The sequence below is a fragment of the Macrotis lagotis genome, chromosome 2 (genome assembly GCF_037893015.1).
Source record: "Macrotis lagotis isolate mMagLag1 chromosome 2, bilby.v1.9.chrom.fasta, whole genome shotgun sequence".
Lineage (NCBI taxonomy): Eukaryota > Metazoa > Chordata > Mammalia > Peramelemorphia > Peramelidae > Macrotis > Macrotis lagotis.
This window is the reverse complement of record NC_133659.1, coordinates 235,842,608-235,869,445: the sequence shown is the minus strand read 5'-3', so window position 1 is coordinate 235,869,445 and position 26,838 is coordinate 235,842,608. Positions and strand designations below refer to the sequence as shown.

Below are 26,838 nucleotides of genomic sequence, written 5' to 3'. Positions count from 1 at the left end.
ACTCTTCTTCTTTCTTACCTGTTGACTTCCTAGTTTCCTTCTAGTCTCAACTAAAATTCTATGTTCTATAGGAGGCAATTTTCAACCCATCTTTATTCTTATTCCTCCCCCATTTACTATTCCCTATTTTTCCTATGCATACCTTGCTTTTACATTTGTACTTTCTTGTCTTCCCCCTTAGATTGTGAGCTTCTTCAGGGCAAGGGCTGACTTTTATTTCACTTTTATATAATCAGTACTTAGCACAGTGACATAATAAATTTAATAATAAATAATAAATTTTTATTGATTTGCTAACTTTGTTTTGGCCGTCTCATATCTGAAAGGCACTTCCTTCTCACTTTTTGTGTTAAGGAATTACTTTCCTTCAAGATGCATCTCAAGTAGCATCTTTTGCATGAAACCTTTTTTTAATATCTGCAATTGCTAGTGCCCTCTTTGCCTAAATATCAATATGCAACTTCCTTGCATACTAAAGTGTGTAACTATCTCATTTCTTAGACTGTAAACTCTTGAAGATTTGGATTGTTTTATCCATTCTTATTTGTATTTCCAGAGTCTTACACAATGCCTGGCACACTGTAAACAAATAATAATTATTTGCTAATTGATTCACAGAAGTAGGAGATTATAAATAGAATATTCTTTATACTATTAGCTGTGATCACTTTGTCAGTTTTGGGGGGTTTTTTGCTTAACTTTTTTCTGGGTAGGGAAGAATTTTCAGAAATAACTGTGATATAGAAACACAAAGTATCAATAAAACTTATTTTAATAAATAATATCTAAGTTGAGGAAACAAAAAGAAATATAGAGATATAATGCACTGCTTACCTTTCCAGGTTTTTGTGAGGCTCTAATAAGATGAATAAACTTAAAATCACATTGTGCAGTAATAAGTAATTTTCCAGAAAAGTTAGCTATTATTCAAATTTAAATGTACACTGTTATTATTATGTTTATTCTGACTAGATTCTTCTGATACCTTTTGCAGTCCACTCCACTTTAACTATAACCTTTTTTTTCCTTTTTGGTTTTTGCAAGGCAGTGGGGTTAAGTGACTTGCCCAAGGTCACATAGCTAGTATTTATCAAGTGACAGGTCCTCCTGACTCCTGGACTGGTGCTCTATCCACTGCATCATCTAGTTAAGCTTCCCCTTAACTATAACTCTATACCAAAAAAGAACCTAGCAGATTTCTAGGCAGTTGAGAGAGTAGTGCTGATGTTATAATTGACAATGATTTAAAATCAAAATAGGCATTATTGAGGAGATTTACTTCTCCAAATTCAAATGACTTTGAGAATTTATTGTAATTCTTTCTTACTTGCCCTCATTCTTAAAGACAAAGATCAAGTGAATGAAACATTTTTTCTTTGTAGGTATATATTAGTATAGGTATATTAATATGGTGAATGTAATTGAATTTTTCCTCATGAATATTTTTTTTCACATATTTGTACCAACAGGGTCCGAGAGGCTGCAATGACTGGTCTAATGGAGCTGACACTTTTGCTAACAAGAAGTCATCCAGAACTCATTGAAGCAGATGTGTGAGTATTGAAATTGTTCAACTAGCTTCATCCAATAAAAGTTTCATTTTCAATAACTTTTACCCTAACCCAGTGGAATGTATATTTTGATGCTGGTTATCCCAATAGACACCTGGTTGTTTGGTCCAGAGACACTTACATTGTCCTGTATTGGTCATAACTAATGACTATCAACAGTTTAATTATTTTAAATAAAAGTTGATGAAGTTAGTTTGTCCAGAAATAGTCATAATTCATATTGGCAAACATGATGATATCAAACTCAGAGGGCCACATCCACAAAACTCTAAAGTGCTACCTGATACAGATCAAATGGAAAATGTTTAACAAAATTAATAAAAATATAATACAGTATGGGATGATGGTAATTTATGGTATTCTAAGTTAATATGTGGCCAGCAGGCATTCATTTCTCTTTGAATTTGACACCAGCAATGTCATCTCCAATCTGGGTTTATTTTTTTGGGGTTTTTTTTTTTAAGTAACCTAGAGTGGAGTTGATCTCAGTCTGGTGACTTAAATTCATTAAAGTCACCTGAGTATTGTTACTAGTTATCTTGCCTTTCATATCTCTTATCATCTCATATCTCTTTCATTATACTCTCTAGTCTAGAAAATAGACATTAGAAGGAAAAAAAAAAAGGTAAAATGAGAAAAAGATAAATGACAATAGAATACAAAAACTACCTCAGCTCTCATTGTCCCATTTACCACAGAAAGTTGTATTATTCCTTTTTTAATCCTCCTTTTTTTTTTTTTTGGATCCCATATATTTCTTTTAAAAACACCTTTTCTGGGGCAGCTAGGTGGTGCAGTGGATAGAACACTGGCCCTAGAGTCAGGAGGACCTGACTCAGACACTTAATAATTGCCTAGCTCTGAGACCTTGGGCAAGTCACTTAACCCGATTGCGATAGATAGATAGATAGATAGATAGATAGATAGATAGATAGATAGATAGATAGATGGATGATTTTTAAGAAACATCTTTTCTTAGTCCTTAGTCCTTCTGCCTTACAAGCCATAGTTCATCCTAAATCTTAACATTTTTGATACCTTTCTATTTTGTATTTCTGAGTGTTTATCAGCTAGTGCTAATGACATGACTTCCTTTACTCGGGATCCTAGTAGATTTTTATTTTATTTTGTTTTACAAGGCAGTTAGGTTGTGACTTGCCCACGGTCACACAGCTAGGTAATTATTTAGTATCTGAGGGTCAGATTTGAACTCAGGTCCTCCTGAATCCAGGGCCAGGGCTCTATCCATTGTGCCACCTAGCCACACACACACACCCCCAGTAGGGTTTTTTTTTTAGGAGCTATAATATTGTCCAAGGAATTTGCAATTTAATTTAAGAGGTAGAATGAAAAAATGGAAAACAATTTTTAGTCAAGTAATAATTATATATTATAAAGTCTATAAATACTTTGCCAGTCCTGTATTAAATGCTCAATAAATACTTGTAGAAAAATTGACTTCTGAGAATAAAGTAAGAAGTTATAACTGTGAATGTGTTAGTTTTAAGTGGCTTGTTGAAGAGCAGATTTTAAGCTGACCTCACCTTTAGACTTCTGTCCATGTATTCCTCTTGAATATTTGGTGTTTTTCTTTGTATCCTAGTACTTAATATAGTGTTGGCATATTGAAAGTACTTAAAAAAAGACTTGTTTGAATAAATTATTTTACTTGGAGAAGAGGGAAGGGAAGAAAGAAGAACAAGGAATTTCTTGCTAGAGCAAAAAAGTATGAATTTCTATCTATGAAGATAGAAATAAACATGATTAAGTTTCCAAAGTAGCCACAAGTCAGGATAAAGAGGATGGGATAAGACCTAGAGAAGGCAATGATTTAACATTAGGAGGAATAGCCTGGGAAAGATCAGTTTAGAATGGTGACAGTGCTGAGGGACTTGAGAACTGAATTTGAGGAAAAGATTTGTTTGGTCTTAGATTTGTTGGGTTTTATGTGAGTAGGACAACCAACTTGAAATTAGTACTTGGGTTAGAAAGCAGATATGGAAATATTGGAAACCATGAACTAGGGGCCTCTAAGAATGGTCACCAGCTTGAACTTAATCTTCTGAACTCTGAGCTAAAGCTAAGGTTGCTGAGAGAATATCCTGGACAGAGGCTATTGCTTTTGTGCAAGCTCACTGCTCAGACACCCAGAACAGACCAAGGAATTAGTCCCTGAGTCAGAGAAGCAGCACTGGGAACGGGGGAAGGCTTCTTTCAGAGGAACTCACAGCATAAATATAGCCTCAAAAGAGCTACAAGTATGTGGACAACAATGTGTTTCCCAGAATGAATGGAAGAATGATGAAATATGCAAACAAAATCAAGACCCAAATCCAAAAGAATAGAATAGCTCCAGAACAAGCAAAGTTTCAAGGAAAAATATTGCAAGTAGTATTATAGGAAATTGTGGGAAACTGACAAGAATAGTAGGATGCTAAATTTTCTACAGACACTTTATTCACATATAGAAATTTGTCACTCTACTAGATCATAGAAGGCATCCCTCTAGATTCCCTCATTTAACCCAGGAATTTAAAAGGGAATCTCTGGAGTCTTGTAGAAATCCTAAAAACTACACCAAGGCAAAGAGAGTGTGGAGGGCAGAGAGGGTAGATCGTAAATAGATTCCCCTTCCCTGGACTAGTTCCTGCACTTCATGCCTGAACTTTCCAATGCCCAAACCTGACTTTTCCTAAGACCTAAGTATAATCACTTTGGGACATTTTGGGCACACCCCTCAATTGAAACTGTGTTTGACTGCTTAAGCCCTGCATCATGTAAAAGCACATTAGGCATCTGGAGTAGAGCTAGCTCAAAGGACTCCCTGAAACAACTCCTGAAGATGATCCTGCTCCAATAGGAATTTATTCCAGTCTTAACCAGCAAAAAGAGAAGCTGCTGCATTTCTCATTATACCACTTTCTCAGCAGAATTTTTAGTAAAAAGTCCTGTGCAAAATCTAACCTGAACAGTCATTGAAACCTGTGGAGAGAACTCAGAACAGGAATAACTTCTAAACTCATAATTAGGGGAAATACCCTAGTCAGACTCTAAAGAAAGAAGTCCTAGCAGCCTATGACAAGAAAGATATTTCAGGAAGAGCCACAGAAGCCCTTGAAAGGAGTCTAGTTCAGCCCACCATACTCTGCATGGGCCAAACTCATTTACTTATTCACTTGTAGAACTTGACTAAAATTCAAAGAAATCCAGCAGGCATTCCCAAAAAGGAACACAAATGTAGAGGAGTGACATAAGGATTAGCTAAGAGGTAGCAGTTGTCATTCAGGAGAAGAAAACTGGGCTTATTATATTCCAAAAGATAAGTAAATGATAAATGTTTATAATCATGGATAATTTACCTGGTGAAATTTTTAAAATGACTTGATGTTTTTTAAAAACTGTATCTTTAGGGGGCAGCTAGGTGGCACAGTGGATAGAGCATCAGCCCTGGAGTCAGGAGTACCTGAGTTCAAATCTGGCCTCAGACATTTAATATTACCTAGCTGTGTGACCTTGGGCAAGCCACTTAACCCCATTTGCCTTGCAAAAGAAAAAAACTTTAAAAAATGTATCTTTATTGGAATGGAGAATTTTCAAACATTCCTGATGAAATGACTAAAACTATATAGACAAGTTCCAAGAGAAATGCAGATAGATATACATAGTTGCATAATTGAAAGGTAATACATATGGAAAAATTGTTTACATTTTAGTAAAGGAATACAAACAGTTTCTTCTTAGAATTCTAATACTTTTAAGGAAGATAGAAATATTGAAGTGAGAGTGAGTCTCAAAGTGGTTTTGGTTTTTTAAATGGTCTTAGGAGAAAAGAATGAAAAGCATAGAGTGGTATTACTGGGGTGGGGGAGAAAGAACAAAAGGTGAAATTATTATTGCATAATAGAGTTATATAAAAAGAAATTTATATAGCCATGGAGGAAAATGAGGGAATAAACATTCCATGAATCTCATTTTCATCAGAAAAAGAAAAAAAGGAAAACTGAATAAAATTATACTTAAATTCATACCTTGATAGAGAAATATATTAAATTCAAAAGGGAAAAAGGAGGGAACAGAGGGGGAAGGATAGGTATAGAAAAATAGTCTTAAGCAAAAGATTTTATTTTTGGAAGCAGGAACATGAAAAGTAGATTAAAGAGAAAAGAAGAGAGTAAGAACCTCAGAGAGGAAATAGGCAGTTTCACTTACAGTATCATGAGTGACAAGCAAATTACCCTCTCTTCTATCTGTTTATTATTTAAAGGAGGGAGGAGGGAATTAAAAAAAAATTAAAAGCCCAGGAGGAGAGGATAGATGAAAATATACAACTCACAATCATAACTATGAATAAGAATATGTTGGAGCTACTGATAAAAAAGAAAATAGAATAAAAGAATGAATTAGAAAACATTTTCCAGCAGTGGTTTTTTTGCAAGAAACACTTGAAACAAAAATATTCATGTAGAGTTAAAATGAGTTTGGAGAAAAATCTGTTCTGTTTCGGCTAAATTCAATAAAGCAGGAGTAGTAATCATGATTTTAGATAGCTATAGTTAATATAGAAAAGTTACATAAACAAGAAAATTATGTTAAAAGACACTATAGGCAATGAATGAATTGGTGCCTGATAGTTATATACCTAATATTTTTTTAAAAACCTAAATATTTAAACAAATTGAATTGGATTGGATTGGATCCTCACAGTCTTTCAGACATCTCAAAAATAGAAATTTTGTACATAAAATGAAGTCATTTCAGTTTTTACCATAGTGTAGGACACTTGGATCTTAAATGAGGCAAAACTCTAATGAACTAACAATAGACAAAGCTCATGATTTTTTTCCACACTTTATTTTATTTTCCCCCAGTTACATGAAAAACAAGTTTCAACAATCGTGTTTCAAACTTTAAGTTTCAAACTTTCTCCCTTCTTCCCACCCTTCTCCCCCTCATTGAGAAAACAAATTACCTGACAGGGTTTAAAAAATGTATAGTCATGCAAAACATTTCCATAATAGTCAAAGTTATAAATGTAAACATAGCCCTCCCCCCCAAAAAAGAGAAAGTTCAAAAAAAATTAAATTAAAAAAAAAGTATGCTTCAATCCATATTCAGACACCATCATCTCTCTGTCTTTGAGGATGGATAGTATTCTTTATCATAAGTCCTTCAGAGATGTCTTGGTTCCCAGCATTGCTGAGAAAAGAAGAATCATTCATAGCCGATCATCATGCAACATTGTTGTTACTTTGTATACAGTACATTTCCCATTGCATCTTTTTTTTATTTTTTTAGATTTTTGCAAGGCAATGGGGTTAAGTGACTTGCCCAAGGCCACACAGCTAGGTAGTTAATTAAGTGTCTGAGGTCGGACTTGAACTCAGGTACTCCTGACTCCAGGGCCGATGCTCTATCCACTGTGCCCCATTGCATCTTTTCATGTAGTTCTTTCCTGGTTTGTTTGAGAACATCTGTTCAACATTTCTTATAGCAGCTTACAATTCCATCATAATCACATATCACAGTTTGTTCAGCTTTTCCCCAACTAATGGGCATTCCCTCAATTTCCACTTCCTTCCCAGAAGAAAAGAGCTACTATAAATATTTTTCATATATATATAATATATAGTGGCATTGCTAGATCAAAGGGTAGGCATGGTTTTAATAGCCCTTGGGGCATAAGTTCCAGATTGTTTTACAGAATGAATATTTGAATCATTTGAATTGAATCATTTCAGTTTCACCAGCAGTACATTGTTGTCTCATTTTCCCCCCTATCCCTTCCAACATTTGTCATTTTCTCTTTCTATCCTATTAAGGCTCATAATTTTTAAACCATAATATGCTAACTCATCATTTCCCCAAATCCCCATTTGTCTTTCATGCTTCAATGTTAGTACCATAGAAGAAAACCTACAGAGTTGTAAGTGACCATTCTCTTTACACTCCCTACCCCCTACCCACTTCTTTCCTGAAGAAATCCAAACAGAAGAAGCATGCTCAGATGGGGCCAGCAGCATGGCAGCACTCTTGTGCTGTACCAGAGCTTAGCCAGAGATGTGACAAATAGAAAAAATTAAGAGGGCAGGACATGTATATGTTGCTATATTCTGCTAAGCTTCCTGGGAAGAGCCAGTATCCATCTTGGGTCAGGTTTGTGCAACTAGAAGTTATTTGTGCTAGAGACCAAGGCTAGTGAACTTGAAATTACCCATTTTAATGAAAACCAAGAAAACTCAAGAGATCCATCTCACAGGAAAACTACTTTCAAAGGAATGAAAACCCAAAAGTGAGAAATAGGGGGAAAAATAAAAAATGTCTTAAATTACCAAAGATCTCAGAAAGAAGAAAACTCAAAGGCCTTGACTAAAAGAGATATTAATTACAGAAAGGAAAATGACTTCCAGAGCTCAGAAGAATTCATATACCTATAAATAAATATTGAAAGACAAAGAAAAATCAGTCAGCATATAACGAAGCAGCAGATCCTATGGATTCCAAAGAGAGCATGAAACCACAGCAGAATCTTTTCTGAATGAGAAATAGAAATAGCGATAGTATAATTCTTGGTTTGCACAGAAGAAATAATTGGCAGAATAAAAAAATATGAACCCATATTAGCAAGTTTCACTTAAGAAACAAGAGACATTAACTAATTGTGAATGCATGAAGAACAATTAGGGAAAAGAGAAGCAAAAAGAAATAACATTAAATTGAAAACAGGACATCTCTATAAGCATGACATCTTGATCTCTAAGATGGGATTCATAGAAATAAAAATAACAGATCTCCCAGAAGATCAAGAAAAGAAAAGTGAAACTTTTCCTTTTTTTTAGTTTTTGCAAAGCAGTGGGGTTAAGTGGCTTGCCCAAGGCCACACAGCTAGGTAATTATTAAGTGTCTGAGGCTGGATTTGAGCTCAGGTACTCCTGACTCTAGGGACAGTGCTCTATCCACTGTGCTACCTAGCCATCCCAAGAAAAGAGAATCTTAAAACAACTCAAGTGAAGCAAAGAAAAGGACTGGATTTGGGATAATTGAGAGGGAGAATATGAAAAACTATATTAAAGTGAGCTGTTGTCATTTTTTCTTTTTTTTTAGATTTTATTAATTTTGAGTTTTACAAAGCTGTTGTCATTTGTATAAAATTTTTAAATGACATGGAGAGGTGAGTAGAGCTAAGAAAACAGCTTATACTATAACAGCATTATAAAAAAGAAGCAATTTTGTTTTGGTTTTTGGTTTTTGCAAGGCAAATGGGATTAAGTGGCTTGCCCAAGGCCACACAGCTAGGTAATTATTAAGTGTCTGAGTTTGGATTTGAACTCAGGTACTCCTGACTCCAGGGCGAGTGCTCTATCCACTGTGCCACCTAGCTGCCCCCAAAAGAAGCAATTTTGAAAGGCTTAAGAACTTAAAGATCAATCATGATTCCAAAGGATTAATAGAATACTGCTTACCTCCTGAATACTTTGCTTGATTATTTTAAAAATATTTTCTTTCCTCCAATTTCATATAAAAACAGTTTTGACATTTATTTTAAAAAATTATGAAATCTAAATTCTCTCCTCTCCATTTCCCTCTTATTTCTTGGGGATGGAGAGGTAGAAAGGAGAGAGGACAAATACTTATTAATTGAAAAATAATTTTAATTTTAAAAAGAAGAGGTGCTCAGTATTTATCACTATTATTAGAAAAATGAAAAAAACCCTGAATAAATACAGTTGAGTTTCATGACAATAAAGTCACTGTTAGCATCTTGGGAATTTCAGTAGAGGTTTGAGGTACTGCTTGACTGCCCATTAGAACACTGAACCTAGAGTCAGAAAAACCCAAGTTCAAATCTGGCTCAGATACTAGTTGTGTGAACTCATGTAAGTTACTTAAGCTCTGTTTTCCTTTTAGGCAATTTAGTGGCTTCATATATAAATTACTGGGCCTGGAGTTAAGAAGACCAAGTTCAAATCTGACCTCAGATACATATGAGCTATGTGGACCAGGGCAAATTACTTTACTTCTGCAAACCATTCCAGCATCTCTGCCAACAAAAATCACATTGACAGTATTCCCTATAGGGTTAGAGGGAGTTGGTCATAATTAAATGATTGAACAAGATTTGCAAGTTATAAGTGATTAAGGAGGATTAGAAAGTGAAAAAATGGAATCAGAACACAGCAATGCCATTACTAGGCCTGTAACCCAAGATTGAAATGAATAAAATGTGTTCAAGTATGAAATATTTGTACAAGGGATGCCAAAATTTAATAATTTAAAAGATGGTGAAAACCGTAAGAGTAAGATTTTTCAAGAAGCAGCAGGCAGATATATGGTGAAGGAAAGAATTTATAACCAAATAAGAGATAAAGAACGTTATAAAATGCAAATTGGATAGTTTTAATTATATTAAATTTACAAAATTTTGCACAAATAAAATCAGTGCAACCAAGATTAGAAGGAACCAAAAAAGCAGGAAAACAATTTTTATAAGTGTTTCTTATAAAGGTCTCATTTCGCTAATATATTAAGAATTGAGTCAAATTTATAAAAATGCAAGTCATTCCCCAATTGATGAATGGTCAAAGGATATGCACAGGCAGTTTTCGGATGATGGAATCAAAGCTATCTATAGTCATATGAAAAAAAGTACTCCAAATTACTATTTGATTAGAAAAATGCATTGTAAAACAACTCTGAGGTGCTACCTCACTCTTTTCAGATTGACTAGTCTAACAGAAAAGAAAAATGATAAATATTGGAGAATATATGAGAAAATGGGCTCACTAAAGCACTGTTGGTAGAGTTGTGACTTGATCCAACTATACTGGAGGCAATCAAAACTTTGCATACTCCTTGATCCAGCAATGCCATTACTAGGCCTGTAACCCAAGGAGATTTAAAAAAGAGGGCAAGAAGACTTGCTTGTACACAAGTACTATAGCAGCTCTTTTTGTTATGACAAAAAATTGGAATTCCAAGGGATGTCCATCAATTACAGAATAAGCTGTAGCATATGAATATAATGGAACTATTGTGCCATAAAAAATGAGGAGCAAGGGGTTCTCAAAAAATCTGGAAAGACTTTTAATGTACTGATGCAAAGTAAAGTGAGCAGAGGGTGGCTAGGTGGCTAGAGCACCGGCCTTAGTACCTGTGTTCAAATCTGGTCTCAGACACTTAATAATTACCTAGCTGTGTGGCCTTGGGCAAGCCACTTATCCCCATTTGCCTTGCAAAAACCTAAAAAAAAAATTTATAAAGATTACAAACTTATCAAGTATCTGTAGATATTCTATAAACAAAGTAGAACAGACAAAATAATTTTTCTGAAGAAAAAAAGAAAATAGAATATAAAACTTGCCTTTTAATAAATATATACATATAATATATAATCTTTTTTCTTTTCAAATTTTTTTAAGTTTATATGTTGTTTTAATCAGACTTAAATCTGCCTTTTTCCTTCCACCTTAATCATCAATCTCCAATTGGAAATGAAACTAAAACAAAACTTATGTTACAAACTATCCTGTAAAAAATCCAATATCCCAATGGCTATGACCATAAAAAAGTTGTTTTATTTGTTGCTTTGAATACTTTGCATCTGTCTCATGTTTCATCCAAAGTCTTCTGGAATCTTCAATGACCCTTAATCCTTCCTAATTCTTTTTTTTGTTTGTTTGTTTTAGTTTTTTTGTAAGGCAATGGGGTTAGAGTGACCCAGCTAATTAAGTATTAAGTGTCTGAGGCTGGATTTGAACTCGGGTCCTCTTGAATCCAGGGTGGGTGCTCTATGCACTGTGCCACTTAGCCGCCGCCTGCCCCCCTCCCCCGTCAATATAGTTTTGATCTGCATTGCTCTAATTAGTAAGTGATCCTGGGTTAGTCACTGGACCCTTTTTTGCCAGTTTCTCATCTTTAAAATGAACTGGAAAAGGAAAAGCCAAACTGCTTCAATATCTTTGCCAAGATAACCTCAAATGAGTTCACAAAGAATTGTCCACAACTGAAACAAATGAATAACAACAAATATTTTTATGAAGGGTAATAGATATAAAATTGAATGACCTGAGAAACCATTTAGTCCATTTCACTTATTTTGTATTTTAAAATATTGTAGTCCCTTAACATCATTTTTCATAGTTAGATGATATCTCACTGGAGAGCCAAAAAGTCCAGGAATACAGAAATCATTTTATTATAGTGCATTGCAAGTTATGCACTGAAAAGTTAAAGCTTTATACAAAAACCCTTGAGATCAGAAGAATAGAGGAATACTTGTAGTGAGGGTAGACGACTTTGCAGCTTTCACCACATCTAAACTGGATTGCTTTCACTACATGAGGTGATCAACACAATTAAGTCTTAGAGTCTTGGGTTCAGTGGCTTTTAGGTCACAGAAAGATAAGAAGTGGATAGTGATGGTTATTTAGGAATGCCACTTTACATCCAATTTCACCCTTCCTCTTGGTACTTGGAATGTTTTGACTATAATCGTATTCACACAAAGTCTGTCTATTGAAACAGTCAAGTTTTTTGGTTTTATATTAAAAGGGTGGGTTCTCATTCGGGTGACTTCTCTGATATTAAAGAAGTGAAGTCACTAGCTTGAAAATATGGAGTAAAAACTTGGCATATGAAAATTTCCAGAAAATGACATGACAGGGATTGTTAAACAGAAAGAAGGCATATGCATAGTGGCCAGAGCAAAGAAAGCCTGTTATGAGTGAGTCTTATGAGGTCCCATCAGCTCCATATTTCTTTAAAAAATTACTGTGTGTAACTGCTACAAAATAATAATTTTTCTGTAAATAATGTTTCACTGATTGAAATGTCTTTCTACACTCCATCTTCCACCTGTAGTTAGAGTGAATTAGAGAACTTTTAGTTCTAAATTTCACAATTTAGTCTGTAGACCATGGGAATCCTCAAGACACTTTTTTGTGTCTTTAAGGTCAAAATTATTTTCATAATAATTCAATATTTTGATTTCTAATACAGTAAATATCAATAGATATAATCCACAGAAATAAAAGCTCTTTGTGGGTGCATCCTCAGCAATTTTTAAGTGTGAAACAATCTTGAAACCAAAAAGTTTGAGAATTTCTGCATTAGGACAATAGCTAAATATCTGAGTTTTGCTATATAAGCTTTTTCCTTAAAATGCTGGTGTATTCCTCATAATGATAGCAGTGGATTAACCAATGACTATTGTTATTTTACAGATGCAAACGGATCATGTGCTGTCTAGCTCAACAGTCAAGTGAGAAAATTGACAGATTTAGAGCTCATGCTGGATCCATTTTCTTGACTCTTTTGCACTTTGACAATCCTCCAGTTCCCCACCTTCCTAATAGAAAAGAATTAGAAAAGATATTTCCAAGGTATGAAAAATTTTGTGCATTTTCCTCAAAATTTCATTCCAACATACTCTTAATTGCAGTATGTTGTTGTCTTCTCTTCATTGAATGAAATTTAAAAAAGGAAAAAGAAAATTTCATAATATACTATAACTTTATATTTCTTTTTACAGATCAGAATCTGCTGTTTTAAATTGGAATGCTCCTTCACAGGCATTCCCTTGCATTACTCAGCTACTTGAATTTCCAGCCTATCGATACCATGTCCTTTTAGGGTTGGCAGTCTCAGTTGGTGGCTTAACAGAGTCAACAGTAAGAAAACATTTTATTTTTTAATTCTTCTAAAGCCTTGAGTTGTATAAGGAACCATGAAGCGTCTTGGGCAAAAAAATAGAAAAAGAAATGATGCTTTGCCTGCTTTCTAATCCTTTTGCGTGGGTTGGTGGGGTGGTACTTTGTGAAGTTCAGGGTGCTTTATATGTGAATCATTGTGATAACTTCTGTTATCTAAAGTTTTGGGGTATCCTTTTTTCTAACATATAAAAAAATTTTATTGTGCTTAGAATATATATTGATATTCTGCAAGCAATCTTAAAATAAAATCATCTCTAATACACAGTAAATATAAAATACTGTTTATCTGTGTTGTTTCAGGTCTTGTTCTTTAGCTTGAAATTATAAATTTTTCTTCCTGAGTTCTCGAATCAGCTGACATGGTTTAGAATCCTAATTCTTCCACTTACTATTTTGTGAGTTAACAAATAGCTTCAACTTTTCTGGGCTTCGGGTTCCTTTGTTATTTTTTATTTTTGGTAAAATAAAAGGTTGGGACTAAAGTTTTTTTAGGATATTTTTAGGATATTTCAAGTCCAAATCCTATAACTGTGAAATCTAGATTGTTTTTAATAAGATTTTCTCCCATGGTATTATAGATAGTTGCTCACTGTGAGGATTATGGAAATAGAATATACTTTTGAAATAGAAATGCTAATTTTTTGTTTTGTAGACAGTATACTTTTATAAAGTGAAAAGACCTAAAGTTTGCCAAGGTTTTGGGGTTTTTTTGTTTTTTGTTTTTTGTTTTTTAATGTTCCCTGGAACTGAGGGGAACAAACTGAATTAGGATTACTTACTTTTAAAGCAGTTAACAGAGGTTTTTTTTTTACTATTTTTTTTTTGTTTTTTCTTTTTTCATTTTTTTCCTTTTGTTCTGATTCTTCTTTTACAACATGACTAATGGAAATATGTTTAACATGACTATACATGTATAACCTATACCAGATTATTTGCTGTCATGGGGAGGGAGGTAGAAAAATGTGGAACTACAAAGTTACAAAAAAATGAATATTGAAAATGTGATTGGGGAAAAACTTATTTTTTTCTTTTTTTTAATTTATTTTTTATTCTCATTTTGTACAAATGTTTTTCTTTACATTAATAAAATATGCTTGTTTACAAGTAAACAAAGTACCCCTCCCCCCATGAATATAGATAGACTTGCTTGGGCAAAAAAGTAAAGGGGGAGAAAAAAATTAAAATAAAAAAAATAATAGTAATAATTGTAGCTATGGCCAGGTGGCACAATGGACGAAGCACCAGCCCTGGAGCCACTAGCACCCAAGTCCATATCCAGCCTCATAAACCCAATAATCACCCAGCCATGTAACATGCAAGCCACCCAATCCCCACTGCCCTGCAAAAACCAAAAAGAAGAAAAAAAAGACCCAAAATAAAATAAAATAGTAATAATAGTAGGGGTAGTTAATAGAGTTTTTAAAGAGTGTATTAAGAAAATACTAAAATAAAAGGATTGCAAAATCAATAATAGCTTTCTTTTCATAACACTTCATGGTTACAAAGTGCTTTGAATGCTACAAAACCCCAGTGTTGTAGGTTGAATGAATGTTATTCTTATTTTAAAAGGTTAAGAAACAGTATCTTAAGAGAGTTTGGATTGCCCAACATATAGCTAGTACATAACTGATCCAGGACTCAATCTTAGGTAACCCAATATTAAAGCCAATGTTCATTTTTCATTACTTTACTTATTCATGATGTGAAAAATGTCTTGACTCACCATTTTCTTATACTGCAGATATTGTATAGAGTTTTTTCCACTTTCAGTCTCTATTTTGAAAGAAATCATTCAGGTAGTTTTTAGACTTCTATTTATAAGTGTTGTTAAAATATTTCATAAATTAGAAGGTCTGTTGAAAATTGGTTCAACCATTATGAAAAGCAATTTAGAATTATTCAAAGAAAGTCTTCAAAATGTCTAAACTCTTTGATCTAGAGCCCTTGTATTAGACATACACTTCAAGGAAATTAGTGATTAAAAAAGCTCCATGTACATCAAAGTATTTAAAATAATGTTCTTTGTAATTGGAAAGAACAGAAAAGAAAGTATAACGTTATTGATTGAATAAACAAGTTTATTAGCCCATTTGGCAAAGATACTGGAGTGGTTTACCATTTCCTTCTCATTTTAGCTCATTTCAATCATGTAAATACAAAAGAACATCAACTAAACTTAATATATGTAATTATATTGATTGAACTTGGTTCTAAAGAAAAAGACTTGAAAATGCCCCTCTTTCTCATCATTGCAGGGCTATGTGCTAGCGAGGAGGGTTGTGCCTATGATTGAAGAATATTTTATATATTGTTAGAGTTACTTGACATATTGGTTGATTTCACTAAAATAGATGTTTTCCCCCTTTTCCCCCCCTCTTGTTAACAATGGATGTCTTCCTTGGGTATATTTTGAAATGAAGGTGATGTATAAATAAAAATGTCAGTAAAACATTTCTGATTACTTAACACTGAAAAACTATTCAAACAAAATTCATATATGTTGGATAAGAAGGAAAGCAGTCAAATGAGGGAGAAAATCATTGTATTAAATTTCTAATACTTTACTAAGGGTTTAGTATCCAAGATATGTAAACAATTTGTGGATTTAAATAATCCTAAAAGTCATTCCTTAATGTTGATCAAAAAGTTTTGTTGGGTTTTTTTAAGGTTTTGTTTTTTGTTTTTTGTTTTTTGCAAGGCAAATGGGATTAAGTGGCTTGCACAAGGCTACACAGCTAGGTAATCATTAAGTATCTGAGGCCAGATTTGAATTCAGGTACTCCTGACTCCAGGGCCCATGCTCTTTTCCACTGCGCCACCTAGCGCCCCTTGAACAAAGTTTTTAAAAGAACAATTGCAGTCTATTGCAAACAATAAGAGAAATGCAAATCAAAACAACCCTGAGATTTGACATTATATCTTGAAAATTGACAAAAATGACAGATATGATTAGTAAATGTTCAAGGAATTCTAGCAAGATTAGACACAATAATTTATGAATCCATTTGACTATTTAAATCTGTGATTCCATTAAGTTATTTGAATAACATAATATTAGTATAGATAGCAGAATGAATATGCTACCTTTTTGGATGATTATAATCATTAACATTTAAAATATTTTGCATTTGTTGGGTAGGGGATTCTCTATTGCTAAACATCTTCAAATAGAAGCTAAATGTCCACTTGTCAGGATATTGTAGATGGATTTGGGTATAAATGAATGATGAAGAAATTAAACAACCACAAATAAAAATTGTCATATTTAAGAATTTTGATTGTAACTATTTAAAACTAGACCAGATAAATTTGATCCCTTATATGTCCAGAGGTTTTTTTGAGATTTGCTTTATTTCAAAGTTCTGTAGTACATTTTTATAGCATAATTATACTATATTTGAGGTGGGACTAATATAGAGAATTTTTTTAAAAGACTTGTAGTTTAATGGACCCATTCTTTTGTTTTTTTAGTTGTAGTCAATAAATTGGTAAATATTGGAATATTTTTTTAAATCCAATCTAGGGGGCGGCTAGGTTGCATAGTGGATAGAGCACTGGCCCTGGAGTCAGGAGTACCTGGGTTCAAATCCGGTCTCAGACACTTAATGATTACCTAGCTGTGTGGCCTTGGGCAAGCCACTTAACCCCATTTGCCTTGCCAAAATCTAAAAAAAAAAAATCCAATCTATGACTTCATTGGTACAGGGGACTCTCCAGTAGAAAATTTGTAATACTTATCTACAGTCTTTCTATAATATATATATAGTCTGAGAGAGTTGTCTGGAGCAATGAGAAGTGAAATGAAGCCATTATGTCTCAAAGATAGGACTGAAGCCCAGGTCTTTTAGAGCCTAAGTCCAGTGTTTTATCTATTATGCAATATTGCCTTTTCAAAAATGATAGAAACTGAGATGGTCATTGTAAGAAAAAAGACATAGAAGCAGTTAGGTGGTGCAGTGGATAAAGCACCAGCCCTGGAGTCGGAAGTACATGAGTTCAAATCCAGCCTGAGACCAAGCTGTGTGACCTTGGGCAAGTCACTTAACCCCATTGGCTTAAATTTTTAAAAAAAAATTTTAAAAAGAAGAAAGACATATCACTCTAGAAAATAGTTTGGATCATTATATTTCTAATTATTATAAATAATGAATATAGATATATTATCATAGATATATATTATCATAGATAATTATAAATTAATAACTTAATATTATAAGTATCCAAATTATTTACTTACTAAGCAATTATTTACCCCTCTTGTCCATTTTACCTGAAAAGGTCAAAGGAAGAAGGATTGCACAAAATTGAAAATGTTTGTCATAACAAAAATACTTTAACTATTAAAGTAAGTGCCTTTATTGAGGAATGACTGAGAAATATAATATATTATGAATATATATAATATCCATATACAGTATATAATACAGAATTCATAGAATCTTGGGAAGATTTGTGTGAAAAAAACAAAAGAATTAAGACAACATGCTGCATATGACCACTTAAATATAAGAATCAGGGTTCATTAGGTTCTAATATTGATTGTGTATTAATGGACTAAGCTGAGCTTCTTTACTGTATATACTTGACTGGGAGGATGGGGCTCCATTCAAAGATGGTTGTTAAGAATGTATATGTAGGGTTAAATCTTTTTCTGCCAGAGGTGGATTCATTTCCCTAAGTGTCTTTATTGGAATATTTTTCTGTGTTACAGGTAAGGTATTCAACACAAAGTCTTTTTGAGTACATGAAGAAAATTCAAAATGATATCCAAGCTATGGACAGCTTTAGTGAAACTTTGCTTCATGTATTTGAGGACAACCTCCTGAATGACAGGTAATTTATCAGATTATGAAAAGGAGGAAGAGGAGTAGGATTAGAAGTAAGGTAGTAGGAAAAGAAGGGAGAAGGGGAGGAAGAGTAATACCTTCCATTTGTATAGTACTTCATTTCATTGGTCCTGTTCCCTTACTATAAAATGATAAAATTGTTCCATCTGTATATTGTATTCAAGCTGAAAAATTATTTTACGTCTTTATTACCTTTTTTGATCTTCCCCAAAATCTACTGTGGAACAGAACTAGATGAGTTAACTAAGATAAAGGAAAATAATCAATGTAAATCTTATAAAATTTAATTCATAAATAACTAAATTTATGAATAATTCATTTAATATGTAATATATCTTCATTTTGCTTCAGACATTTGTTTTACCATGCTTTGTCATTGAGTTCTTAAGATTTTGGTGTTTGTTCTTTAATTATTCATTATGAAACTACATCTTTATTAAATTCACCCTTGATAAACAATACATTTTTTCCAGATCTAGTCACAATAATTTTTTCTTTTTTTTAACATTGTATTTGTCTTCCAATTATATACAATAGAAATATCTACCTATCATTTTTTAAGGTTTTGAATATTACAATTTCCCCTCCTTCCCCCCCCCCCCACAGGAGGCTATCTGATAGTCTTTACATTTTTTCCATGGTATACATTGATGTAAATTGAATGTGTTATAAGAGTAAACATAACCCCCCCCCCCAAGAAGATGAGAAACCTCAATAATAGAGAGAGAGAGAAAAAAAAATGTACTTCAGTCTGTGTTCAGATTCCATTGGCTCTGTCTCTGGGGTGAGTTGCTTTCCTTATCATAAGTCTACCAGAGAAGTTGCTTCAATATTTTTCCCACAGGTGCTATTACTAGCTGTACTTCCACTCTATTCTTCCCCATTCTCATTTATTCTATTCTCTCTCTCTCTCTCCTTTCATCCTAGCCCTGTCCAAAACTGTTGAATCTGAGTACCCTCTCCCCCGATCTTACCGCTCTTGTATCACCTATTCCCCCCTTCTCTCCCCCCCATTCCCCCTTATCCTGTCCCTTTCTTCTATTTTTCTCTAGGGTAAGATAGATTTCCTCACCCTATTAAGTGTATATGTTATTTCCTCTCTGAGCCATTTCTGATGAGAATAAAAGCTCACCCATTCCCCCTTAACCTTCCCCCATTCCATTCCATTGAAAAATCTTTTTCTTGTCTCTTGACTTTTCTTAGCTTCTTCTTCATCTCCTTTCCCTTCCTCCCAGTACTTTCCTTTATCACCCATTGGCTCCATCTTTTTACTATATTATACCATTATATTCCACTCCTTCCTATGTCCTATCTATATATGCTCCTTCTAACAGCTCTTATAAATGAGAAAGTTTATATGAGTTATCAGTATCTTCTTCCCGTGCAGGAATATAAACAGTTCAATATCATTAAGTTCCTCTTAGTCCTTCTCTTCCACCCCCTCTGTGGCTCACCAGAGTACTTAGAAATCAAATTTTCTGTTCAGCTCTTGTTGTTTCAGTAGGAAAGTTTGAAAGTCCCCTGTTTCATTGAAAGTCCATCTTTTCCCCTCAAAGAGGATATTCAGTTTTGCTGGGTAGTTGATTCTTGGTTGTAAACCAAGATCTTTTGCTTTCTGGAGTATCATATTCCAGTCCCTACGAGCCCTTAATGTAGATGCTGCCAGACCCTGTGTAATCCTGACTATGGAGCCTCAGCAGTTGAATTGTTTGTTTCTGGCAGCTTTTAGAATTATCTCTTTGATTTTGGAGTTTTAGAATTTGGCTATAATATTCCTGGAAGTTTTTCTTTTGGGATCTCTTTCAGGAGGTAACTGGAGAATTCTTTTGATTTCTATTTTACCCTCTGCTTCTAGAATCTCAGGACAGTTTTGCTGTATTATTTCTTGAAAAATGAAGTCTAGGCTCTTTAGTCCTGATCATGGCTTTCAGATAGCCCAATAATTTTTAAATTATTTCTTCTGGATCTGTTTTTGCAGTTGGTTGTTTTTCCAATGAGATATTTCACACTTTCTTCTAATTTTTGGCCTTTTTTTGGAAGAATTTTATTTCTTCCTGATTCCTTGCAAAGTTATCAGCTTCCTTTAGTTACATTCTGCATTTGAAGGAATTATTTTCCTCAAAGAGAGCTTTTTTATCTCCTTTTCTAGCTGACCAATTCTGCTTTTTTTTTTTTTTTTTTTTTTTTTTTTTTTGCAAGGCAAACGGGGTTAAGTGGCTTGCCTAAGGCCACACAGCTAGGTAATTATTAAGTGTCCGAGACCGGATTTGAACCCAGGTACTCCTGACTTCAAGGCCGCTGCTTTATCCACGCCACCTAGCTGCCCCTCAATTCTGCTTTTTAAGGCATTCTTCTCATTTGCCTTTTGTTTTGCTTTTTCCTTTGCCTAAACTGGTTTTTAACATATCATTTTCTTCAATATTTTTTGTATATCTTTCACCAAGCTGTTGATTGGTTTTCATGATTTTTCTGCATCACTCTCATTTCTCCTCCCAATTTTTCCTCCATCTCCCTTAATTGCTTTTCAAAGTCTTTTTTGAGCTCATCCATAGTCTGAGCCCATTTTCTATTTCTCTTGGAGGTTTTGAATACAGAAGCTTCGATTTTGTCATTGTCAGAGTATGTGTTTTGATCTTCCATGGGACTAAAGTGATTCTCTGTGGTCAGATTCTTCTTCTTTTTCTGTGGTTTACTCATTTCCTCAGCCCAAGACAGCACTTCCAAGGCTTTGGGGTTTTTTGGGGGGGGGCATCCCACTGGGACCTTCATTCATCCAAATTCTTATGCTCTCTTGCCTGTGCTTTGATATGTTGATGCCCCACCACCACTTCCCTCTGCCCTGGAGCTACAAGGAGGTATCCAGCTTGGTTATTTATGGAAGCCCAAACTGCAATCTGGATCTGAGTGTAGGCTAGCAGCAGAATCCTACCCTGAGGGAGAGCAGAGAAACCTCTGCAGACTTCCCTTACCATCTCTGGACGTGCTTGCTGCTTTCTCCAGATTCTTGTTGCAGATTCTGTAGCCTGTGCTCCTCACTCCACACTCATGTAGCAGAGTTCTCTCACTGCCCCTTCAAGCTGTTTCCAGTGATCTCTGGGCTAGGCTGCAGCCTCGGCTTTGTTCCAAGCCCTAGTCTTGGTGAAACACATCTTTCCTGCAGAATTTCTAAGTTATCTTGGCCTGGGAAAATGTATCACTCAGTCTTTCTGTGGGTTCTGCCCCTCTAAATTTTGGCTAGAATCATCATTTGTTGGTTTTTTGAGTTCGGGGGGGGGGGGGGGGGAGTTCCTAGGAAATACTACCTTCATGCCACCATCTTGGCTCCACCCCTCAATAATTTTCTTTTCAATGAGGTTTAAAACAGATTAATTTAGTATGGAGATGTTGATGCATTAGGACTTAGAGGAGCCCCATTCCTCCAGGAATGCCATGAGAATACATTGAATAGAACAATGATTAAAAAAAAACAGGGGTGGCTAGATGGCACAGTGGATAAAGCACTAGCCCTGGAGTCAGGAGTACCTAGGTTCAAATCCAGTCTCAGACACTTAATAATTACCTAGCTGTGTGGCCTTGGGCAAGCCACTTAACCCCATTTGCCTTGCAAAAACCTAAAAAACAAAAAAAAAACACCTCAATGAGAATTAGCCATAAGTTCCTCTAGTCAATTCAAGACCATACAAAAAAACAAATAAAAATTGAACAAGGAAAAAACTGTCCGAATCTTGGAGAAGCGTGGCTTGAAGATACGCTTGGCTAAGTAGACATTTAAATAAAAAAAATTACCCAGTTCCAGAGCAGTACCATTGCAGTGATAGATGATCAAGCAAATTCACCTCCAACCCAAACAGAAGGGTCAAACATCTAGCCTCCATATCCACCACAGGAGAAAAGACTAACTAAAAGCACTAACCCAACATTTCAAAGAGCAGCCCAGAGGCCTCAGGTTTGCCGTATATGACAGTATCAGACCAGAACCCAGGCAGTCCACATTCAATCTATTAATATATTTGCCCATATATAACCAAATATACAGGCAGTTGTCACCCAAATAAACACCGTTCTAGCCTGGATTTTAACTTATAGTTGGAAGGAAGGTGAGATAATTCTCAAAGGAGTTGAATTTAGTCTTAAACAAACAAATTCAGAATCAACTAGTCACAAATACGACCCAACCAAAGATTCCCAGCGTAGAAAATGAAGTTAGAGCTATGAGTAAACAAAGAAAATAACAAAACAAAAGAAAATGAAGAAAAAATTTTGAACTAAGAGAAGCTTAAAAGATAAATTCTGCAAAGCAGAGTAAATCCATGATTCCAAGTGGTGTCTAAGAAGAATATCCTGACCACAAAGAGTATAAGAATATTTTGAAGAAATCGATCAGGAAATATAAAATAGAATGTCTGGAGAGAAAAAAATTGGCCAAGAGAAAATAGGACTTTTCCCAAGCATTGAACTCTGATAGTTCGAATGAGATAGACATAATACAACATCATGAAACAAGCTAAATTAGAACAAAATAAAAAAAAAATTGGAAAAGAAAAAAGTATATATGTGCCATCTATATGTTAGTGTTTATATGTATATGTTTAAAAACAACCTAGAAAATAGTTGAAAGATATTCATTAGACTCTCTGAAAATTATGACCTAAAATTAATCATTTATATACCATTTTTTAAAAGTTATAAATGATCATTTCCCAGATCATTTAGGACCAGAGCACATTAGAAGAAGTCTCTTATACCTTCTTAAAAGAAACTTCCAAATAAAAGCTCTCAGCAATAACATAGCCAAAAATCTGAAACTTATAGGCTAAAGAAAAAAATACTTCAGGCAATCAAAAAGAAAGTTCAAATGCAAAGATGCCAGTCAGGATCATGCAAGACTTGTCAGCTTCCAGTTTAAAGATGAGGAGAACTTCAAATAAGATTTTTTAGAAGGCCAAAGATAAAGGCTTTCAACCAAGAATAAGCTCTTAGAAAATTAAGTTTAACCCTATAGAGGGGGGAAAAGATGGATCTTTAATAAAATACATAGAAAACAGGAGGAACATAGAAAGTGTACACAAAATTTGATTAATAAAATGAACCTGGGGGAAAGAAGCAAAGAAACCTCTCAGACCCTTAAAGTTGTCGGGGTTGTTGAAAAAATTAAATAATAAAGTTAGAGGACCCAGGACTTAGATTGTTGTTTTTCATGGTCCCAGTAATAGTATAGATAGTTGTCACTTTATGTATGTGAATCATTCTGCAGATTTCTTTGTAAACCTATTTTTATATAATGTGAATTTGACTAAGGAAGTGGGGAAGAGAGAGAAAAAGGAAGGAAAAGGTTTCTCTCATCCAAGGAGAGAGGGTATCTTTACATGATTCAAGGACATGATATGTAGGGGACCAGAGATAGAGAAGAATAATACTCAGAAGGCAGAAGCAACATGGGACCTGATAGGACTCAAAAGAAAGAATATCAGGAGCAGACATGTGGGAACCAGACCCAGACACAGGCAGGAGAGGATAACATGCAAGAGTTGGGAATAGATGTATGGAACTTCAATATGGAAACATGGAAGATAAACAAGCAGGCCACACAGGTGAGAGGGCAAAGCAGGGTGAACTTAGAACTGAAGTCTCAAGCCACACCCCTTATCTGGCTGTGGTGACAGCAGCAATCTCTTCATATTCATTCTACTTTCACTTGAAAGGTTTGGGGTTGGATTTTTTTTTATTTTTGGAAGGAAGTGGAGTTAAGTGACTTGCCCAAGGTCACACAGCTAAGTATTAAGTGTCTGAGATCAAATTTGAACTCAGATCCTCCTAACTCCAGAACTGGTGCTCTATCCACTGTGCCACCTAGCTGCCCCTGAAGGTTTTTTTTTAATAGTGTATATTTTAAGTGGGAAACCACAGTGCTGTTAAGCTGAGTGACAAGAACAGAGAGAAAAAGCACAGTACTATACAGTAATGTTCACATAGGGTTTACTTTATTTTTGGAATGTGAATTTCAGAATTCTTTACATAAGGATGAATTTGCATAATGTGAATTTATGTAAAGAGAGAATGATCTATAATTTGAAGAGAAGGGGAAGTATAAGGGAAAAAATATATGGGGGGAAAAGAGGAAGAAAAAGGAGGAATCCCATTTTCTTAATAAGAAAACATGCATGAGATGAAGAGTACAAAAACAAGAAGGGGAAAGAGAAATAGGTATGTCATGGACCTTATTTCCATATGAACTAGAATAAAGAAAGGTAGAATTATAAATTCATAGTCATGAATTAATATACAGCAATGCACAGTTTACATATACAAACCCATTGAACAATGGAAAAATAGGAATGGTTTGAGAAAAGGAAGGGGCTTTTAACAGGACAGGCAAATGGGTAGTGATTCATCACACATACTCCCAAGTGTGAAGAGTGACTGTGAACAGAATTTCTAAAGGTATAAAAGATTATATAGAAAACTGTAATCCGGGGCAAAGGGAAGAGGAAAAAGACAAGGGAATGGAAACAGTTTGTGACATTTATAGATAACAAATATGAGGCCATCAACTCTGTTACCACTTCATAAAAGGAAGGGGGGGAAGGGGGCAAAGAGTGGAAAAACTAGAAGACTCACACCCCGGATCCAGTTGACAAATTCTTGAAAGACTGCAGTGGGGATCTCTGCTTAGGAGAGTCATTCTAGAAGGGGAAGTGAATGCAGTCCCTAGACTTGGTACCAGGTGAGGAGTGCTTACAGAAGCAGGCCTAGGGGACTGGAGAGAAGACAGGCACAGTTCTAAAGTCTCCTGATCTTTCCCCATCTATCATATGAAACAAATCTTTTAAAAGAAATCCGACCCACTAAACCCAGAAAGAAAAGCCAGGAGAAAGAGCATCTACCTCAGGATTTGGCTTGGGTGAGTCCCTGTGCAGAGGGTGGATCAGTCGCTGATCAGCCAGATTAGAGAGAGCTGGACCTGCTTGATCAGCAGTGGGGTAGACCGTGGGGGCTTGAGTCAGCTAGGGAGCAGAGGCACTAGTGTCAGCGCTGACCCTCTGGAACTTGCCGACAGGGCTGGCGGGAGACTTCTGGTGCAGGAGAGCTGCATGTACCATCCCTGGGCTACCTGGATCTGAGGAACTCTGAGTCCACACTTCCATTGTGGCTGAGGCCTCTTCCCAGAACAAACAATTACAGACTACTTCTGCCTCAGGCACAGGTGTGTGTACAGAAGAACCAGCCCAGCAGTAGGGAGAGGAATGACCTCACCTGACGGTAAAGCCCACCATTGATTGAAGGCAAAAGGATTCAATAGCTTCAACCCCTCCCTTCAAGCTAAGGGAGAAGGCCTCCATCAAGGTCATAGACACTTTAGAGAAAGCAACCAGCACCTCCTACTGGACAGCCAGAGAAATTGCACTCTGAGTAAAGCCTCTAATGATCCCAACACCAATCCCCTGTGAACCAGCCCTGCCCCAACTCAAGGTCTTAACAAAATGAAGAAGGTTCAGCTGAAAGGTGAATCCATAGAAAAACTCTTGGAAGGAAAAGACCCTAAGTCAGAGAGACCTAGAATTTCTGAGGAGATTATGATCTGGTCTCCAGCACAGAAAGACTTCCTTGAAGAAATAAGGAAGGAGTTTAAAAATCAACTGGAAAATTTGGAAAAAGAAACCCAAGAGAAGATTAACACCTTGCAAAAAGAAAACAAATCTTTAGAAAATACAATTGGACAAATACAAAATGAGAATAAATCTCTCAGATCCTCAATTGGACAAATGCAAAATGAGACTAAATCTCTCACATGATCAATTGGACAAATACAAAATGAGAATAATTCTCTCAGATCCTCAATTGGGCAAATGCAAAAGAAAATAATTCTCTCAAAACCTCAATTGGTCAAATGGAAAGCTCTTTCAAAAGTAGAATTGACCAATTGGAAAAGGAGTTGCAAGAGGTTAATGAAGAAAACTCCTCCCTAAAAAATGAATGGAGTCTGCAGAAACTAATGACTTCATGAGATGGCAAGAGCCAGTGAAACAAAATCAAAAAATAGAAAAAAATAGAAGAAAATGTAAAATACCTCATCAGCAAAGCCACTGACATTGAGAATAGGTTGAGGAAGGGCAACCTGAGAATTATTGGACTTCCTGAAAACATTGAAGAGAAAAAAAGCCTAGACATAATATTATAGGATCTAGTGATGGAAAATTGCCCTGATATCATGGAACTAGAGGGCAAAGTAGTGATTGAAAGAATACATCAATCCCCTCCAGAAAAAGATCCTAAAATGAAGACACCAAGGAATGTTGTGGCCAAATTCCAGAACTATCAGATAAAAGAGAAAATCCTGCAAGCAGCCAGAAAGAAACAATTTAAATATCAAGGAGCCACAGTAAGGATTACGAAGGACCTGGCTGCATCAATATTAAGGGATCAAAGGGCCTAGAACAGATATTCCAAAGAGCAAGGGAGATTGGAATGCAGCCAAGAACCCACTATCCCACAAAGCTGAGCCTTCTTTTGCAGGGGAAAAGATCGACATTAAATGGAATGGAAGAATTCCAAAAATTCCTAATGGGAACACCAGAGTTAAATAGAAAATTTGGACATCAAACAGCAGGTTCAAGAAACACATGAAAAGGTAAAAAAAAGGGGGGAGGTGGTAAAAAAAAAAAACCTTGCTATCCAATAAGCTGAAACTGATTATATGCCAGCATGGGAAAA

At 35.1% G+C, this 26,838-nt stretch overlaps 2 protein-coding genes across 2 annotated transcripts in view; one reads left to right on the top strand and one right to left on the bottom strand.

The window, feature by feature from the left end:
- B3GNTL1 (UDP-GlcNAc:betaGal beta-1,3-N-acetylglucosaminyltransferase like 1) overlaps nt 1-26,838 on the bottom strand; it is a 211,678-nt gene that overhangs the window by 45,214 nt on the left and 139,626 nt on the right. The window lies entirely within an intron of this gene.
- The window catches only part of TBCD (tubulin folding cofactor D), a 401,955-nt gene that overhangs the window by 336,123 nt on the left and 38,994 nt on the right, over nt 1-26,838 (top strand). The window contains exons 31-34 of the mRNA XM_074225195.1: nt 1,470-1,553; nt 12,791-12,949; nt 13,099-13,237; nt 17,991-18,112. Coding sequence (XP_074081296.1) covers nt 1,470-1,553; nt 12,791-12,949; nt 13,099-13,237; nt 17,991-18,112 — 504 coding nt within the window. The remainder of the gene's footprint in view (nt 1-1,469; nt 1,554-12,790; nt 12,950-13,098; nt 13,238-17,990; nt 18,113-26,838) is intronic.